Here is a 21,159-nt window from a genome sequence, read left to right on the forward strand (position 1 = left end):
GACAGCATCTACCCCAAGGACCCCGAGGTTTGTGGGGTTTATGGGGTTTATGGGGTTTTTGGGGTTTGGGGTTTGGGATGGATGGCATCTACCCCAAGGACCCCGAGTTTTGTGGGGTTTTTGGGGTTTGGGGTGGACAGCATCTACCCCGAGGACCCCGAGGTGAGATTTGGGGTTTGGGATATAGGGTTTTTGAGGTTTGGGGATTTGGGGTTTGGGGTTTCAGGATTTGGGATTTTTGGGGTTTGGGATTTGGGCATTTGGGATTTGAGGTTTGGGATGGATGGACAACATCTACCCCCAGGACCCCGAGGTAGGGATTGAATGGGATTTGGGTTTTTTGAGGTTTGGGATTTGGGATTGCTGCGGTTTGGGGATTTGGGGTTTTTGGGATTTGGAGTTTGGGATTTTCAGATTTGGGGTTTTTGGGATTTGGGATTTGATGTTTGGGATATGGGGGGTTTGGGATTTGGGGATTTGGGGATTTGGGATTTGAGGTTTGGGATGGATGGACAGCATCGGCCCCGAGGACCCCGAGGTGAGAACAGCGGGCATTTAACAGGATTTGGGAATTTGGGGATTGGGAATTTAGGAATTTGGGGTTTGCAACTTGGGATTTGAGATTTGGGGATTTGGGCAAATTTGGGAATTTGGGATTTGCTGCCTGGAATTTTGGAACTTGGGGTTTGAAGTTCGAAATCTAGGATTTGGGAATTTAGGGCGTTATTATTCCCATCATTCCCGCTGTCATGCCCATTGTCGTTCCTGTTATTCCCGCTGTTTTTCTCACTCTTCCCGGTTTTATTCCCATTGTTTTTCCCATTTTTCCCGTTCCAGGAGGGCCTGGTGAAGTCCAACATGGAGAAGCTGTGTTCCCGTTATTCCCGTTTTCACTCCCATTTTTCCCGTTTTTCCCGTTTTTCCCCCAGGAGGGATTGGTGAAGTCCAACATGGAGAAGCTGTGTTCCCGTTTTTCCCGTTTTTCCCATTCCAGGAAGGATTGGTGAAATCCAGCATGTAGAAGCTGTGTTCCCGTTCCCGTTTTCATTCCCATTTTCATTCCTGTTATTCCCGTTTTCATTCCCATTTTTCCCGTTTTTCCCATTCCAGGAGGGATTGGTGAAGTCCAGCATGTAGAAGCTGTGTTCCCGTTACCGTCATTCCCGTTTTCACTCCCATTTTTCCTGTTTTTCCCATTTTACCCATTCCAGGAAGGATTGGTGCAGTCCAACATGGAGAAGCTCTGTTCCTGTCCCCATTATTCCCGTTTTCACTCCCGTTTTCACTGCCGTTTTTCCCGTTTTTCCCATTTTTCCCCCCAGGAGGGCCGGGTGAAGTCCAGCATGGAGAAGCTGTGTTCCCATTCCCGTTTTCACTCCCACTTTTCCCGTTTTTCCCGTTTCCATTCCCATTTTTCCCCCTCAGGAAGGATTGGTGCAGTCCAACATGGAGAAGCTCTGTTCCTGTCCCCATTATTCCCGTTTTCACTCCCGTTTTTCCCGTTTATTTTCACTCCCGTTTTTCCCATTTTTTCCCCTCAGGAGGGCCTGGTGAAGTCCAACATGGAGAAGCTGTGTTCCCGTTATTCCCGTTTCCATTCCCGTTATTCCCGTTTTTCCAGGAGGGCCTGGTGAAGTCCAACATGGAGAAGCTGTGTTCCCGTTATTCCCGTTTCCATTCCCGTTATTCCCGTTTTTCCAGGAGGGCCTGGTGAAGTCCAACATGGAGAAGCTCTGTTCCCGTCATTCCCATTTTCACTCCTGTTATTCCCGTTTTCGTTCCCGTTTTTCCCATTTTTTTCCCCTCAGGAGGGATTGGTGCTGTCCAACATGGAGAAGCTCTGTTCCCGTCCCCGTCATTCCTGTTTTCATTCCCGTTTTTCCCGTTTTCATTCCCGTTTTTCCCATTCCAGGAAGGATTGGTGAAGTCCAACATGGAGAAGCTGAGTTCCTGTCCCCGTTATTCCCGTTTTCATTCCCGTTATTCCCGTTTTTCCCCTCAGGAGGGCCTGGTGAAGTCCAACATGGAGAAGCTGACGTTCTACGCGCTCTCGGCGCCGGAGAAGCTCGACCGCATCGGCGCCTACCTGTCCGAGCGCCTGACGCGCGACGTCGGCCGCCACCGCTACGGGTGCGGGAACCCCCCGGCGTTCCCAACATTCCCAGCATTCCCAAACTGCATTCCCCTAATTCCCTGCCCTGAATCCCTCCCAGAATTCCCGGATTCCTTGTCCTAAATCCATTCCCAAATCCCCAAATCCCCGCATTTTCTTCCCAAATTCCTTTCCCTGAGTCCCTCCCAGAATTCCCAGATTCCCTTCCCTAAATCCATTCCCAAATCCCCAAATCCCCGCATTTTCTTCCCAAATTCCCTTCCGTAAATCCCTCCCAGAATTCCCGGATTCCTTTTCCTAAATCCGTTCCCAAATTCCTTTCCCAAATCCCCGACTTCCCTTCCCAAATTCCCTTCCCTGAATCCCCTCCCGAATTCCCAAATTCCCTTCCCAAATTCCCAATTTCCTTCCCAGATTTCTTTTCCCACATTCCCAAATTCCCAGATTCCCTTCCCTCAGTCCCCTCCCGAATTCCCAAATTCCCTAAATCCCTTCCCAAATTCCCTTCCCAGATTTCCTTTCCCCAATTCCCAAATTCCCTTTAATAAATCCCTTCTCAAATTCCCAAATTCCCGGTTTCCCAGACTCCCAAATTCCCAAATTCCCTAAATCCCTTCCCAAATTCTCCAATTCCCAAATTCTTTTCCCTAATCCCTCCCCAAATTCCCAGATTTCCTTCCCTAAATCCCTTCCCAAATGCAAAAATTCCCAAATGGGCAGAAACTGGGAGGAACTTGGGGAGCTGCAGATCCTGGGCACCAACTCCGTGAGGGAAAACGGGGAGAAACACCGGGAAAACGGGCAAAACGGGGAAAAACGGGGGGAGCTGCAGATCCTGGGCGCCAACTCTGTGCCAATTCAGGGTTGGAACCTGGGGCGATTTCCAGGGCGATATTTTCCTGAAAAACCTGAAAATTCCCAACTTAGGGCAGGATTCCGGGCGGTTTTCGGGGCGATGTTCGGGGCGTTTTTCCCGGGGTTTTTCCCGGCGGTTCCGGCGGCGATTCCTGGATTTTTGTCCCGTTCCCAGTTTGTGAAGTTTGCCAACATTGAGGAGGACACGCCCTCGTACCACCGCAGCTACGACTTCTTCGTGTCGCGCTTCAGCGAGATGTGCCACTCCGCGCACGGCGACCCCGACGTGCGCGACAGGTCCGGGAAAACCACCGGGAAACCACGGGAAAACGGGAAAAACACGTGGGAAAACAACCAGGAGAAATGGGGGAAATGGCCAGGAAAACAATGGGAAAAACACGCGGGAAAATGGGAAAAGCACACGGGAAAATGGGGAAAGCAATGGGAAAAACAACCAGGAGAAATGGGGGAAATGGCCAGGAAAACAATGGGAAAAATGGGAAAAACATGTGGGAAAACGGGGAAAGCGGCCGGGAAAACAACCAGGAGAAATGGGGGAAATGGCCAGGAAAACAATGGGAAAAATGGGAAAAACATGTGGGAAAACGGGGAAAGCGGCCGGGAAAACAACCAGGAGAAATGGGGGAAATGGCCAGGAAAACAATGGGAAAAATGGGAAAAACATGTGGGAAAACGGGGAAAGCGGCCGGGAAAACAACCAGGAGAAATGGGGGAAATGGCCAGGAAAACAATGGGAAAAATGGGAAAAACATGTGGGAAAACGGGGAAAGCGGCCGGGAAAACAACCAGGAGAAATGGGGGAAATGGCCAGGAAAACAATGGGAAAAATGGGAAAAACATGTGGGAAAACGGGGAAAGCGGCCGGGAAAACAACCAGGAGAAATGGGGGAAATGGCCAGGAAAACAATGGGAAAAATGGGAAAAACATGTGGGAAAACGGGGAAAGCGGCCGGGAAAACAACCAGGAGAAATGGGGGAAATGGCCAGGAAAACAATGGGAAAAATGGGAAAAACATGTGGGAAAACGGGGAAAGCGGCCGGGAAAACAACCAGGAGAAATGGGGGAAATGGCCAGGAAAACAATGGGAAAAATGGGAAAAACATGTGGGAAAACGGGGAAAGCGGCCGGGAAAACAACCAGGAGAAATGGGGGAAATGGCCAGGAAAACAATGGGAAAAATGGGAAAAACATGTGGGAAAACGGGGAAAGCGGCCGGGAAAACAACCAGGAGAAATGGGGGAAATGGCCAGGAAAACAATGGGAAAAATGGGAAAAACATGTGGGAAAACGGGGAAAGCGGCCGGGAAAACAACCAGGAGAAATGGGGGAAATGGCCAGGAAAACAATGGGAAAAATGGGAAAAACATGTGGGAAAACGGGGAAAGCGGCCGGGAAAACAACCAGGAGAAATGGGGGAAATGGCCAGGAAAACAATGGGAAAAATGGGAAAAACATGTGGGAAAACGGGGAAAGCGGCCGGGAAAACAACCAGGAGAAATGGGGGAAATGGCCAGGAAAACAATGGGAAAAATGGGAAAAACATGTGGGAAAACGGGGAAAGCGGCCGGGAAAACAACCAGGAGAAATGGGGGAAATGGCCAGGAAAACAATGGGAAAAATGGGAAAAACATGTGGGAAAACGGGGAAAGCGGCCGGGAAAACAACCAGGAGAAATGGGGGAAATGGCCAGGAAAACAATGGGAAAAATGGGAAAAACATGTGGGAAAACGGGGAAAGCGGCCGGGAAAACAACCAGGAGAAATGGGGGAAATGGCCAGGAAAACAATGGGAAAAATGGGAAAAACATGTGGGAAAACGGGGAAAGCGGCCGGGAAAACAACCAGGAGAAATGGGGGAAATGGCCAGGAAAACAATGGGAAAAATGGGAAAAACATGTGGGAAAACGGGGAAAGCGGCCGGGAAAACAACCAGGAGAAATGGGGGAAATGGCCAGGAAAACAATGGGAAAAATGGGAAAAACATGTGGGAAAACGGGGAAAGCGGCCGGGAAAACAACCAGGAGAAATGGGGGAAATGGCCAGGAAAACAATGGGAAAAATGGGAAAAACATGTGGGAAAACGGGGAAAGCGGCCGGGAAAACAACCAGGAGAAATGGGGGAAATGGCCAGGAAAACAATGGGAAAAATGGGAAAAACATGTGGGAAAACGGGGAAAGCGGCCGGGAAAACAACCAGGAGAAATGGGGGAAATGGCCAGGAAAACAATGGGAAAAATGGGAAAAACATGTGGGAAAACGGGGAAAGCGGCCGGGAAAACAACCAGGAGAAATGGGGGAAATGGCCAGGAAAACAATGGGAAAAATGGGAAAAACATGTGGGAAAACGGGGAAAGCGGCCGGGAAAACAACCAGGAGAAATGGGGGAAATGGCCAGGAAAACAATGGGAAAAATGGGAAAAACATGTGGGAAAACGGGGAAAGCGGCCGGGAAAACAACCAGGAGAAATGGGGGAAATGGCCAGGAAAACAATGGGAAAAATGGGAAAAACATGTGGGAAAACGGGGAAAGCGGCCGGGAAAACAACCAGGAGAAATGGGGGAAATGGCCAGGAAAACAATGGGAAAAATGGGAAAAACATGTGGGAAAACGGGGAAAGCGGCCGGGAAAACAACCAGGAGAAATGGGGGAAATGGCCAGGAAAACAATGGGAAAAATGGGAAAAACATGTGGGAAAACGGGGAAAGCGGCCGGGAAAACAACCAGGAGAAATGGGGGAAATGGCCAGGAAAACAATGGGAAAAATGGGAAAAACATGTGGGAAAACGGGGAAAGCGGCCGGGAAAACAACCAGGAGAAATGGGGGAAATGGCCAGGAAAACAATGGGAAAAACACGCGGGAAAATGGGAAAAGTAACCCTAAAAAGAACCAGGAGAAATGGGGAAAATCGCTGGGAAAACAATGGGGAAATGGGGAAAGCAATGGGAAAAACAACCAGGAGAAATGGGGAAAATGGCCTGGGAAAACAATGGGAAAAATGGGAAAAACATGTGGGAAAACAACCAGGAGAAATGGGGAAAATGGCCGGGAAAACAATGGGGAAAATGGGAAAAACAGCTGGGAAAATGGGGAAAGCAACTGGAAAAATGACTGGAAAATGGGGAAAATGGCCTGGGAAAAATGGGAAAAATGATGGGAAAAACAATGGGGAAAATGGAAAAAAAGACCGGGAAAACAATGGGGAAAATGGGGAAAACACATGGGAAAACAACAGGAAAAATGGGAAAAAAATCATGGGGAAAAAACCAGGAAAATGACGGGAGGAAAATGGGAAAAACATGGGAAAAGGATGGAGAAAAATGGGAAAAACAACTGGAATGACAGGAAAAACAATGGGAAAAATTGGAAAATTATGGGGAAAACAATGGGAAAAACACAGGGGAAAACACACGGGAAAACAACCGGGAAATATGGGGAAAAAAGACCAGGAAAACAATGGGGAAAATGGGAAAAACACACGGGAAAACAGCTGTGAAAAATGGGGAAATGAGTGGGGAAAAACAAGGGGGGAAATGGGAAAAACAACTGGAATGACAGGGAAAACAATGGGAAAAATTGGAAAATGTTGGGGAAAACAATGGGGAAAACACAGGGGAAAACACCCAGGAGAAATGGGGAAAACACGTGGGGAAAACAATGGGAAATATGGGAAAAACATAGGGGAAAATAATGGGGAAAATGGGATAAACACTCAGGAAAACAAACGTGAAAAATGGGAAAAATGACAGGAAAAACAATGGGGAAAATGGGAAAAAAAGACCGGGAAAACAATGGGGAAAACACATGGGAAAACAACAGGAAAAATGGGGAAAAAATCATGGGAAAACAGTGGGGAAAATGGGAAAAAAACATGGGAAAACAACCAGGAAAAAAAGGGAAAATGACGAGGAGAATAGTGGGAAAAATGAGAATAAAAACTGGGAAAACAACAGGGAAAAGGATGGGGGAAATGGGGAAAAAATCAGAAAAATTATATAAAAATGGGGATAACCATGGAAAAACGGAGGAAACCAGCCGGGAAAATGGGAAAAGGGAAAAAAACTCAGGAAGGAGAGGATTTGGGATTGGGAAAAGATTTGGGATCGAGAAGGGATTTGGGATTGGGAAAGGATTTGAGATCAGGAAAGAATTTGGGATGGGGAAAAGATTTTGGGATTGGGAAAAAATTTGGAATCAGGAAAAGAATTGGAATCAAGAAGGGATTTGGGATCAGGAAAAGAATTTGGGATTGCGAGAAGATTTTGGGATCAGGAAGGGATTTTGGATTGGGAAAGGAATTTGGGATCAGGAAGGGATTTGGGACTGGGAAAGAATTTGGGATTGGGAAAGGATTTAGGAGTGGAAGGGATTTGGGACTGTGAAAGGATTTGAGATCAGGACGGGATTTAGGATTGGGAAAAGAATTTGGGATTGGGAAGGGATTTGGGAACAGGAGAAGAATTTGGGATTGGGAAGGTATTTAGGATTGGAAAGGAATTTGGGATTGGGAAAGGATTTGAGATCGGGAAAAGGATTTGGGATCAGGAAAAGGATTTGGGATCGGGAAGGGATTTGGGACTGGGAAAAGAATTTGGGATTGGGAAAGGATTTAGGATTCAAAGGGATTTGGGATTGGGAAAGGATTTAGGATTGGAAGGGATTTGGGATTGGGAAAGGATTTGAGATCGGGAGAAGAATTTGGGATCAGGAAGGGATTTGACAGCAGAAAAAGAATTTGGGGTCAGGAAGGGTTTTGGGACTGGGAAAATAATTTGGGATTGGAAAAGGATTTGGGATGAAAAAAAGAATTTGGGGTCAGGAAGGGATTTGGGATCAGGAGAAGACTTTGGGATCGGGAAGGGATTTGAAAGCAGAAAAAGCATTTGGGGCCAGGGAGGGATTTGGGATCGGGAGAAGAATTTGGGATCGGAAAGGGATTTGGGATTGGGAAAGGATTCGGGATCAGGAAAAGAATTTGGGATCAGGAGAAGAATTTGGGATCAGGAAGGGATTTGGCAGCAGAAAAAGAATTTGGGATCAGGAAGGGATTTGGGATTGGGAAAGGATTTGAGATCAGGAAAAGGATTTGGGATGAAGAAAAGAATTTGGGGTCAGGAAGGGATTTGGGATCAGGAGAAGAATTGGGGATCGGGAAAGGATTTGAGAGAAGAAAAAGCATTTGGGGCCAGGGAGGGATTTGGGATCATGAAAAGACTTTGGGATTGGGAAGGGATTTAGCGGCAGGAAAAGAATTTGGGATCAGGAAGGGATTTGGGACTGGGAAAGAATTTGGGATCGGGAAAGGATTTAGGATTCGAAGGGATTTGGGATTGGGAAAGGATTCGGGATCAGGAAAAGAATTTGGGATCAGGAGAAGATTTTGGGATCAGGAAGGGATTTTGGATTGGGAAAGGAATTTGGGATCAGGAAGGGATTTGGGACTGGGAAAGAATTTGGGATCGGGAAAGGATTTAGGATTCGAAGGGATTTGGGATTGGGAAAGGATTTGAGATCAGAAAAAGGATTTAGGATGAAGAAAAGAATTTGGGATCAGGAGAAGACTTTGGGATCACGAAGGGATTTGACAGCAGGAAAAGCATTTGGGGCCAGGGAGGGATTTGGGATCGGGAGAAGAATTTGGGATCACGAAGGGATTTGACAGCAGGAAAAGCATTTGGGGCCAGGGAGGGATTTGGGATCGGGAGAAGAATTTGGGATCACGAAGGGATTTGACAGCAGGAAAAGCATTTGGGGCCAGGGAGGGATTTGGGATCGGGAGAAGAATTTGGGATCACGAAGGATGGGGTGGGAGAATGGGGATGGGGTGGGAAAAGTGGGAGTGGGGATGGGAAAATGGGAATGGGGTGGGAAAAGTGGGAATGGGGATGGGAAAATGGGGATGGGGTGGGAAAAGTGGGGATGGGAAAAGTGAGAAAAGGGAAAATGGGAATGGGGTGGGAAATTTGGGAATGGGGTGGGGAATATGGGAATGGGGTGGGAAAATTTGGGAATGGGGTGAGAAAAGTGGGAATGGGTTATGGCAAAGTTCGGAGTGTGGTGGGAAAATTGAAATGGGGAGGGAAATATGGGAATGGGGAGGGAAAAGTGGGGATGGGAAAAGTGAGAAAAGGGAAACAGGAATGGGGTGGGGGAATGGGAGAGGGGTGGGAAGGGAAAAAATACTGGATTTATAGGGAAAAAATGGGAGGGAAATGGGAATATATAGGAAAAAATACGGGACTTATGGGGGGAAAAAAGGGATTTATCGGGGAAAAAAATGGGAGGAAAATGGGAATTTATGGGAAAAAATATGGGATTTATGGGGGGAAAATTTGAGAAAAAACCGGAAATTTTTAAAAAAAATATTGGGGATTTTTGGGGAGAAATATTGGGGATTCATGGGGGAAAAATATTGGGGATTTATGGGGGAAAAATGGGGATTTATGGGAAAAAAAGAGAGTTTTTTGGGGGGAAATGGGGATTTTTTGGGGGAAAAATTATGGGGATTTATGGGGAAAAAAATTGGGATTTATGGGGGAAAAATGGGAGGAAAATGGGAATTTTTGGGAAAAAATACGGGATTTATGGGGGACAAATTTGGGAAAAAAATGGAAATTTTTTGAAAAAATATGGAGATTTTTTGGGAAAAATATTGGGGATTTATGGGGGAAAAACGAGAATTTTTTTGGGGGAAATGGGGATTTTTGGGGGGAAAATTATGGGGATTGATGGGGAAAAGTTATGGGGATTCATGGGGGAAAAATATTGGGGATTTATGGGGGAAAAATGGGGATTTATGGGAAAAAATGAGAATTTTTGGGGGGGAAAATTATGGGGATTGATGGGGAAAAAAATTGGGATTTATGGGGGAAAAATGGGAGGAAAATGGGAATTTTTGGGAAAAAATACGGGATTTATGGGGGACAAATTTGGGAAAAAAATGGAAATTTTTTGAAAAAATATGGAGATTTTTTGGGAAAAATATTGGGGATTTATGGGGGACAAATTTGGGAAAAAAATGGAAATTTTTTGGAAAAAATATGGAGATTTTTTTTGAAAAATATTGGGGATTTGTGGGGGAAAAATATTGGGGATTTATGGGGGAAAAATGGGGATTTATGGGAAAAAATGAGAATTTTTGGGGGGGAAAATTATGGGGATTGATGGGGAAAAGTTATGGGGATTCATGGGGGAAAAATGGAATTTTTGCAGGAAAAGTATGGGGAATATGGGGGAAAAAATGGGGATTTATTGGGAAAAATGGGGATTTATGGGGGAAAAATGGGGATTTTTTAGGGGTTAAATGGGGTTTTTTTCGGGAAAAAATGGGGATTTTTTTTGAGAGAAAAATGGGGATTTATTGGGGAAAAAATGGGGACATTTTGGGGAAAAAAAATGGGGACTTTTTTGGGGGAAAAAATGGGGACTTTTTTGGGGAAAAACCAGGATTTTTTGGGGGAAGAAAGGGTGATTTTGGGGTGTTTTGTGCAGGCACCTGGACAGCCACGCCCTGTGGGAGCCGCAGGTGTTCGCCCGCGGCTGCTTCCGGATCATCATGTTCTCCATCCAGGTGGGAAAAACGGGGAAAATGCGGGAATTCTGGGGGAAAATGGGAATTCTGAGAGAAAATGTGGGAATTCTGGGAGAAAATGGGAATTCTGGGAGAAAATGTGGGAATTCTGGGAGAAAATGCAGGAATTCTGGGAGAAAAAATGGGAATTCTGGGAGAAAATGCGGGAATTCTGGGAGAAAACATGGGGATTTTGGGGAAAACCTTGGGAATTCTGGGAGAAATATGGGGAATTCTGGGAAAAAATGTGGGAATTCTGGGGAAAAAATGTGGGAATTCTGGGAAACAATGCGGGGATTCTGGGAAAAAATGTTGGAATTCTGGGAAAAACCCTGGGAATTCTGGGAAAAAATGCGGGAATTTTGGAAAAAATGTTGGAATTCTGGGAAAAACCTGCAGGAATTCTGTGAAAAAGCACAGGAATTCTGGGAAAAAATACAACAGGAATTCCAGGGAAAAAAGTTGCCATTCTGGAGAAAAAAGCAGGAATTTTAGGAAATACTGTGGAAATTCTGGAGAAAAAAAATGTGGCAATTCTGGGAAAAAAAGTGGGAATTCCATGAAAAGAGGGAATTCTGGGAAACACTGCAGGAATTCCAGGATAAATTGTGGAAATTCTGAGAAAAAACCTTCGGAATTTTGGGAGAAAATGTGGAAATTTTGGGAAAAAAAACCAGAAATTCCAGGGAAAAAAGGGAATTCTGGGAAAAACAATAGCAGGAATTCCAGTGGGAATTGAGGAAAAACCTTGGGAATTCCGGGAAAAACTGCGGGAATTCCAGGAAAAGCTTGAAAATTCCACTGGGAAAACCGTGGGAATTCCAGAAAAACCTTGGGAATTCTGGAAAAAAAATGCAGGATTTCTGGGGAAAACGGCGAGATTTATGGGATTTGTCAGCACTTTCCCAGGATTTTCTGGGATTTTCCTGGAAATTCCTGGGATTATCCCGGAAATTCCCGGAATTCCGAGCCTCCATTCCCATTTTTCCAGCCCCAACATTCCAGGATGTTATTCCTGGGATTTTCCTGAGATTTCTCCTGGATTTTCCCAGTGGAGATTTTGAGATTTTCCCAAGATTTTCAGGATTTTTCCTGCATTTTCTGGGATTTCCTGGGATTGTCTGGGTTTTTCCAAGATTTTCAGGGACTTTTCTGGGACTTTCTGGAAATTCCTGGAATTCCGCGCTGAAATTCCCGAGATTTTTCTGGGATATTTCTGGGAATTTCTCAGGATTTCTCCAGGATTTCTCTTGGATTTTCCTGGGGGATTTTTGGGGGATTTTCAAGATTCCTCTTGGATTTCTCCTGGATTTTTGGGATTATCCCGGAATTTTTCATGGAATTCCGAGCCTGCATTTCCGTTTTTTCCCAGCCCCAGCATTCCAAGCTGACATTCCTGGGATTTTCCTGAGATTTTCTGGGATTTTCCTGAGACTTCTCCAAGATTTTCCGGGATATTCCTGGATTTTCTGGGAATTTTCCAGGATTTTTCTCAGATTTTCCTGGGATTTCTCTGGGATTTTTCTGGGAATTTTCAGGGATTTCCTGGAATTTTCTTGGATTTTCTGGGACTTTTCCAGGATTTTCAGGGATTTTCCTGGAAATTTCCAGAATTCCGAGTTGGGATTTATGGGGGAAAAAATGGGAGGGAAATGGGAATTTATGGGAAAAAATATGGGATTTATGGGGAAAAAAATTGGGATTTATGGGGGAAAAATGGGAGGAAAATGGGAATTTTTGGGAAAAAATACGGGATTTATGGGGAAAAAAATTGGGATTTATGGGGGAAAAAATGGGAGGGAAATGGGAATTTATGGGAAAAAATATGGGATTTATGGGGAAAAAAATTGGGATTTATGGGGGAAAAAATGGGAGGGAAATGGGAATTTATGGGAAAAAATATGGGATTTATGGGGAAAAAAATTGGGATTTATGGGGGAAAAATGGGAGGAAAATGGGAATTTTTGGGAAAAAATACGGGATTTATGGGGGACAAATTTGGGAAAAAAATGGAAATTTTTTGAAAAAATATGGAGATTTTTTGGGAAAAATATTGGGGATTTATGGGGGAAAAACGAGAATTTTTTTGGGGGAAATGGGGATTTTTGGGGGGAAAATTATGGGGATTGATGGGGAAAAGTTATGGGGATTCATGGGGGAAAAATGGAATTTTTGCAGGAAAAGTATGGGGAATATGGGGGAAAAGATGGGGATTTATTGGGAAAAATGGGGATTTATGGGGGAAAAATGGGGATTTTTTGGGGGGAAAAAAGGTGATTTTGGGGTGTTTTGTGCAGGCACCTGGACAGCCACGCCCTGTGGGAGCCGCAGGTGTTCGCCCGTGGCTGCTTCCGGATCATCATGTTCTCCATCCAAAAAATGGGGATTTATTGGGAAAAATGGGGATTTATGGGGGAAAAATGGGGATTTTTTAGGGGTTAAATGGGGTTTTTTTCGGGAAAAAATGGGGATTTTTTTTGAGAGAAAAATGGGGATTTATTGGGGAAAAAATGGGGACATTTTGGGGAAAAAAAATGGGGACTTTTTTGGGGGAAAAAATGGGGACTTTTTTGGGGAAAAACCAGGATTTTTTGGGGGAAGAAAAGGTGATTTTGGGGTGTTTTGTGCAGGCACCTGGACAGCCACGCCCTGTGGGAGCCGCAGGTGTTCGCCCGCGGCTGCTTCCGGATCATCATGTTCTCCATCCAGGTGGGAAAAACGGGGAAAATGCGGGAATTCTGGGGGAAAATGGGAATTCTGAGAGAAAATGTGGGAATTCTGGGGAAAAATGGGAATTCTGGGAGAAAATGTGGGAATTCTGGGAGAAAATGCAGGAATTCTGGGAGAAAAAATGGGAATTCTGGGAGAAAATGCGGGAATTCTGGGAGAAAACATGGGGATTTTGGGGAAAACCTTGGGAATTCTGGGAGAAATATGGGGAATTCTGGGAAAAAATGTGGGAATTCTGGGGAAAAAATGCGGGAATTCTGGGAAACAATGCGGGGATTCTGGGAAAAAATGTTGGAATTCTGGGAAAAACCCTGGGAATTCTGGGAAAAAATGCGGGAATTTTGGAAAAAATGTTGGAATTCTGGGAAAAACCCTGGGAATTCTGGGAAAAAATGCGGGAATTTTGGAAAAAATGTTGGAATTCTGGGAAAAACCCTGGGAATTCTGGGAAAAAATGCGGGAATTTTGGAAAAAATGTTGGAATTCTGGGAAAAACCTGCAGGAATTCTGTGAAAAAGCACAGGAATTCTGGGAAAAAATACCACAGGAATTCCAGGGAAAAAAGTTGGCATTCTGGAGAAAAAAGCAGGAATTTTAGGAAATACTGTGGAAATTCTGGAGAAAAAAAATGTGGCAATTCTGGGAAAAAAAGTGGGAATTCCATGAAAAGAGGGAATTCTGGGAAACACTGCAGGAATTCCAGGATAAATTGTGGAAATTCTGAGAAAAAACCTTCGGAATTTTGGGAGAAAATGTGGAAATTTTGGGAAAAAAGTACAGAAATTCCAGGGAAAAAAGGGAATTCTGGGAAAAAAATAGCAGGAATTCCAGTGGGAATTGAGGAAAAACCTTGGGAATTCCGGGGAAAAACTGCGGGAATTCCAGGAAAAGCTTGAAAATTCCACTGGGAAAACTGTGGGAATTCCAGAAAAACCTTGGGAATTCTGGAAAAAAAAAGCAGGATTTCTGGGGAAAACGGTGAGATTTATGGGATTTGTCAGCACTTTCCCAGGATTTTCTGGGATTTTCCAGGAAATTCCTGGGATTATCCCGGAAATTCCCGGAATTCCGAGCCTCCATTCCCATTTTTCCAGCCCCAACATTCCAGGATGTTATTCCTGGGATTTTCCTGAGATTTCTCCTGGATTTTCCCAGTGGAGATTTTGAGATTTTCCCAAGATTTTCAGGATTTTCTGGGATTTTCCAGGAAATTCCTGGGATTATCCCGGAAATTCCCGGAATTCCGAGCCTCCATTCCCATTTTCCCAGCCCCAACATTCCAGGATGATATTCCTGGGATTTTCCTGAGATTTTCCCAAGATTTTCAGGATTTTTCCTGCATTTTCTGGGATTTCCTGGGATTGTCTGGGTTTTTCCAAGATTTTCAGGGACTTTTCTGGGACTTTCTGGAAATTCCTGGAATTCCGCGCTGAAATTCCCGAGATTTTTCTGGGATATTTCTGGGAATTTCTCAGGATTTCTCCAGGATTTCTCTTGGATTTTCCTGGGGGATTTTTGGGGGATTTTCAAGATTCCTCTTGGATTTCTCCTGGATTTTTGGGATTATCCCGGAATTTTTCATGGAATTCCGAGCCTGCATTTCCGTTTTTTCCCAGCCCCAGCATTCCAAGCTGACATTCCTGGGATTTTCCTGAGATTTTCTGGGATTTTCCTGAGACTTCTCCAAGATTTTCCGGGATATTCCTGGATTTTCTGGGAATTTTCCAGGATTTTTCTCAGATTTTCCTGGGATTTCTCTGGGATTTTTCTGGGAATTTTCAGGGATTTCCTGGGATTTCTTTGGGATTTTTCTGGGAACTTTCAGGGATTTCCTGGAATTTTCTTGGATTTTCTGGGACTTTTCCAGGATTTTCAGGGATTTTCCTGGAAATTTCCAGAATTCCGAGCTGAAAATCTTGGGATTTTCATGGGATTTCTCCAAGATTTTTTTTTTAAATTATTTTTATATATTATATTATTTTTTATATATTATATTATTTTTATATATTACATTATTATTATAATACATATTATATTATTATTATTTTTCTGTGATTTCTCTGAATTTTCCTGAGATTTTCTGGGATTTTTCCAAGATTTCCTGGGATTTTCTTGAGATTTTTCCGGGATTTCCAGAATTTTCCTGAGATTTCTCCAGGGTTTTTCCGGAATTTTCCTGGGATTTCTCCTGGATTTTCGGGGTTATCCCGGATTTTTTCCCGGAATTCCGAGCCGGCATTCCTGTTTTCCCAGCCCCAGCGTTCCAGGCTGACATTCCTGGGATTTTCCTGAGATTTTCTGGGATTTCTCCTGAGATTTTTCCTGAGATTTCTCCAGGGTTTTTCCGGAATTTTCCTGGGATTTCTCCTGGATTTTCGGGATTATCCCCGAAATTCCCGGAATTCCGAGCCGGCGTTCCCGTTTTTGCAGCCCCAGCACTCGCACCTGGTGATCCAGCAGCTCCTGAGCCACCTGGACGCCAACAGCCGCAGCGCCGCGCCCGTGCGCGCCGGCATCGTGGCCGTGCTCTCCGAGGCCGCCGCCATCGCCGCCACCGGAGCCGTCGGTACCCAAACAATTCCCAAAATTCCTCGGGAATTCAGAAATTCAGGAAGGGGATCGTGGAGAGCGTTTGGGAAAGGGTTCGGGATGAGTTCCTGGGGATTTTCCGGGATTTTCTGGGATTGTTAAATTATTTTGGGGGATTTTTCCAGGATTTTTCTGTGATATTTCCAATATTTTCCATTATTTTCCTGGGATTTTCTGGGATTTGTTGGCATTTTTCCAGGATTTTTCATGATTTTCAGGGATTTTTCTGAGATTTTTCTGAGATTTTATGAGATTTTTCTGGGATTTTTCTGAGATTTTTCAGGACTTTCCTGGGATTTTCTGCCACTTTCCACTGATTCTTCTGGAATTTTCAGGCATTTTCCAGGATTTTTCTGGGGGTTTTTTGGGGATTTTCCAGAATTTTTTAGGACTTTTCAGGGATTTTGTGCGTGACTTTTCATTATTTTTAGGGGTTTTTTCTGAGATTCTCTGGGATTTTACCAGAATTTTTCCATAATTTTCAAGGATTTTTTCTGGGATTTTTTTGGGGTTCCTCACGATTTTCCAGGATTTTGTTGGGATTTTTTGGGGATTTTTCAAAGTTTTCTGGGATTTTTGGGATTTCTGGGGTTTCAGTGCCGGCATCGTGGCCGTGCTCTCCGAGGCCGCCGCCATCGCCGCCACCGGAGCCGTCGGTACCCAAACAATTCCCAAAATTCCTCGGGAATTCAGAAATTCAGGAAGGGGATCGTGGAGAGCGTTTGGGAAAGGGTTCGGGATGAGTTCCTGGGGATTTTCCGGGATTTTCTGGGATTGTTAAATTATTTTGGGGGATTTTTCCAGGATTTTTCTGCGGGTTTTTTTTTTTTTGGGATTTTATGACATTTTCTACAATTTTTTTAAATTTTTTTTTTTTCTGGGATTTTTCAAAGATTTCTCCAGGATTTAGTCTGGGATTTCCAGGTTTTTCTAGGATTTTTGGGGGATTTTTCTGGGATTTTAAAGAATTTTGTCCTGGATTTTCCTGCATTTTTTGGATTTTTTCTGGGATTTTTTAAAATTTTTCCCAAGATATTCAGGGATTTTTCTAGGATTTTCAGGATTTTTCCAAGGTTTTTCATTATTTTCTGAGATTTTCTAGGATTTTCCCATGATTTTTCTTGGATTTTTCCAGAATTTTCATAGGATTTTCCAGGATTTTTCCAAGATTTTCTGGAATTTTCTGGGATTTTTGGGATTTTCTGGGATTTCCCTGCCGGCATCGTGGCCGTGCTCACCGGAGCCGTCGGTACCCAAACAATTCCCAAAATTTCACCAAAATTCGGGAAGGGGTTGGGGAAAATTCCCCAAAATTCCACTGGGGAAAGGGTCTGGTAGGAGCTCTTGGGGATTTTGATGATTTCCTGGGATTTTCCTGGATTTTTCCAGGATTTTTCATTATTTCTCTGTGATTTACTGGGATATTTTGGGATTTTCCATGATTTTCCCCCCAGTTTTCTGGGATCTACTGGGATATTTTGGGATTTTCCATGATTTTCTGGGATTTCCCCAAATTTTCCACGATTTTATTGCATTTTTCTTGGATTTTTGGGTGATTTTTGGGGTGATTTTCCCAAGATTTTCAGCCATTTTCCCGGATTTTTTTTGGAATTTCCCAGATTTTTTCAAGATTTCCCAGGGCGTTCTGCAATTCCCAAGTTTCCAAATTTCCCAAAATTCCCAGAATTCCCAAAATTCCCGTTTTTTCCCCCAGGCCCCACGGTGCTGGAGGTGTTCAACACCCTCCTGCGGCAGCTGCGCCTCAGCATCGACCTCGCCCTGGCCGGGAATTCCGGGAATTCCGGAGCCGCCAATTCCCAAAAATCCCGGCAGCTCGAGGAGACCAAATTCCAGGAGGCCGTCATCAAAACCATCGGTGAGAATTCCCAATTTGGGGCATTTTCGGGGGATTTTGGGGGGGGGGGTTTATGGAATTCAATGGGATTTTTTTCCAGGATTTTTCCTGGATTTTCCAGGATTTTTCCTTGATTTTCTGGGATTTTCCCCTGATTTTTTATTATATTCTTTTTCTGGGATTTTCCCAGGATTTTCCAGGATGATTTGGGGATTGTCCTGAATTTTATGGGTTTTTAATGGGATTTTCTGGGTTTTTTTAATGGGATTTTATGTGATTTTCCAAGATTTTTCTGGGATTTATGGGATTTTTCCAGGATGTTCCATGATTTTCTGGGACTTTTCTTGGATTTCCCAGGATTTTTTGAGCTTTTTCCTGGATTTTCTGGGATTTTTCATGGTTTTCCGGGATTTTCCTGGCGTTTCCTGGTATTGTTTGCATTTTCCCATCATTCCCATTTTTCCCATTGTCATTCCTGTTATTCCCATTCCCGTCGTTCGCTCCCTCTCCCATCATTCCCATAATTCCCACTATTCCCATGATTCCCGAATTCTCATAATTCCCGTCATCCTCCCATGCTTCCCGTTATTCCCATTCCCATCATTCCCACCATTCCCATTCCAATCCCTGTTCCATTCCCATTATTCCCAGTCCTGCTCCTGTTCCCGTTTTCCCTGTTCCCATTCCTGATATTCCCATTAATTCCCATTATCCCCACCATCCCCATCATTCCCGTTATTCCCAGTATTCCCATGTTTATCGTGCTCATTATTCCCATTTTTCCCACCATTCCCATTCTTCCCGCCATTCCCATTCCCATCATTCCCGTTCTTCCAATTCCCACCAATCCCATTGTCATTATTCCCATAAAATTCCCATTCCCACTGCTATTCCCATTCCCACCATTCCCATTATTCCCATTCTTCCCGTTCTCATTCCCATTTTTCCCGCTGTTGTTCCCATGGTCATTCCTGCTGTTTCCACCATTCCCATTCCCATCATTCCCATCATTCCCATCATTCCCACCGTCCTTGTTCCCATTTCTGCCATTCCCACCATTCCAATAATTCCCACCTTTATTCCCATCATTCCCGTTCCCATTATTCCCATTCCTGTTTTTCCCATTCCCATCATTCCCACCATTCCCATTCCTGTTATTCCTGTCATTCCCATCATTCCCGTCATTCCCACCATTCCCATTCCTGCCATTCCCATCATTCCCACCATTCCCGATATTTGCATTCCTGCCATTCCCATGATTTCCATCATTCCCACCATCCTTGTTCCCATTCCCGTTATTCCCATTGTCATTCCCACCATTCCCATCACCCCCGTTATTCCCATTCCTGTCATTCCCACCATTCCCATCGTTCCCACCATTCCCATCCCCCAGCATTCCCAGCATTCCCATAACTCCCATAACTCCCATCATTCCCAGCATTCCTAGCATTCCCATCAGTCCCATTTCCACCATTCCCATTCCCATTATTCCAACCATTCCCATCATTCCCAGAATCCCCACCATTCCCGATATTTGCATTCCTGCCATTCCCATGATTCCCATCATTCCCATTCCCATTCCTGTCATTCCCATTAGTCCCATTCCCACCATTCCCACCATTCCGATTCCTGTCATTCCAATTGTCATTCCTGCCATTCCCACCATTCCCACCGTCATTCCCCCCATTCCCGCCATCGTCATTCCCGTTATTCCCATTATTCCCGTCGTCATTCCCACCATCGTTATTCCCGTCGTTCCCGCCGTCATTCCCGTTATTCCCAATGTCATTCCCGTTGTCATTCCCGCTGTTGTTATTCCCATTCCGCCGTCATTCCCATCATTCCCATCATTCCCGACGTCGTCATTCCCGCTGTCGTTATTCCCGTCGTTCCCACTGTCATTCCCATAATTCCCACCATTGTCATTCCCCCTGTTATTCCCGTTATTCCCGACGTCATCATTCCCACTGTCATTCCCGCCGTTATTCCCATCATTCCCATCATTCCCATTCCCATTCCTGCCATTCCCATTAGTCCCATTCCCACCATTCCCACCATTCCCATTCCTGTCATTCCCACCATTCCCACCATTCCCACCGTTATTGCCGTTATTCCCGTCGTCATTCCCACCATCGTCATTCCCGCTGTGGTTATTCCCGCGGTGGTTATTCCCAGTGTTATTCCCATCATTCCCATAATTCCTGACATCGTTATTCCCATTGTCATTCCTGCTGTCGTTATTCCCGTCATTCCCGCCGTCATTCCCATCATTCCCATAATTCCCGCCATCCTCATTCCCGCTCTCATTCCCGCCGTTATTCCCGTCATTCCCGCCATTCCCGCTGTCATTATTCCCATAATTCCTGCTGTCGTTATTCCCGCTGTCGACATTCCCGCTGTGGTTATTCCCGTCACTCCCGCTGTCGTCATTCCTGCTGTCGTTCCCTCTGTCGTCATTCCCGTCATTCCCATTATTCCCGGTATTCCCTCTGTCGTTATTCCCGTCATTCCCGCTGTCGTCATTCCCGCTGTCCCCAACGTTGTTATTCCCGTTATTCCCGCCGTTATTATTCCCGTCATTCCCGTCATTCCCGCTGCGGTCATTCCCGTCGTTCCCGGTGCGGTTATTCCCGGTGTGGTGTCATTCCGGTGTGGTGTCATTCCGGTGCGGCGATTCCCGGTGTGGCGATTCCCGGTGTGGTCATTCCCGCTGCGGTTATTCCCGTCATTCCCGGTGCGGCGATTCCCGGTGTGGCGATTGATTCCCGGTGTGGTCATTCCGGTGTGGTTATTCCCGGTGTGGTGATTCCCGCTGTTATTCCCATCATTCCTGTTATTCCCGGTGGTGTCATTCCGGTGCGGTGTCATTCCGGTGTGGCGGTTCCCGGTGTGGCGATTCCCGCTGTTATTCCCGTCATTCCCGTCATTCCGGTGCGGTTCCCGCCAGGCTCGTTCTCGGGCACGCTGCCGCCGTACCAGCAGTCGGAGGTGATGGTGTTCATCATGAACAAGGTGCCCGTCCCCCACCATTCCCGACATTCCCGCCACTCCCGGCATTCCCTGGAGCCGCCCGCCGAGCCCGACGGGTGAGCCCCAACCCCCCATCAATCCCGGAATTCCCAGAATTCCCAGAATTCCCAACATTCCCGGAACCTTCCAGAGCTGGGATCAGAACCTCATGGATGAGCCCCACCCCCGATTCATGCAATTCCCAGAATTCCCAAAATTCCTGAGAGGGGGATCAGGATCTGAGGGGTAAGCCCCGCCCCCCATTCCCAGAATTCCCATCCCTGAGCGTTCCCAGAATTCCCAACATTCCCAAACCTCCCTGGAGCCGGGATCACGACCTGACACGTGGGCCCTGCCCTCAATTCCTGGAATTCCCAGAATTCCCAGAATTCCCGACATTCCCAGCACTCCCGCAATT

The 21,159-nt window shown here is 45.5% G+C and overlaps 1 protein-coding gene across 1 annotated transcript; it reads left to right on the forward strand.

The window, feature by feature from the left end:
• Positions 1-13,129: 13,129 nt before the first annotated feature.
• LOC120509424 (protein EFR3 homolog B-like) lies at positions 13,130-20,818 on the forward strand (the record flags this gene model as incomplete). The annotated part of the gene is made up of 4 exons (XM_039724030.1): positions 13,130-13,267; positions 15,719-15,854; positions 17,592-17,753; positions 20,680-20,818. Coding segments are annotated over exons 1-4 (452 nt in total), but the record flags the coding sequence as incomplete, so codon positions are not given.
• Positions 20,819-21,159: the final 341 nt, after the last annotated feature.

Source organism: Passer montanus, unplaced genomic scaffold, assembly GCF_014805655.1.
Source record: "Passer montanus isolate IOZ18808 unplaced genomic scaffold, ASM1480565v1 scaffold510, whole genome shotgun sequence".
In the NCBI taxonomy this organism is placed as follows: domain Eukaryota; kingdom Metazoa; phylum Chordata; class Aves; order Passeriformes; family Passeridae; genus Passer; species Passer montanus.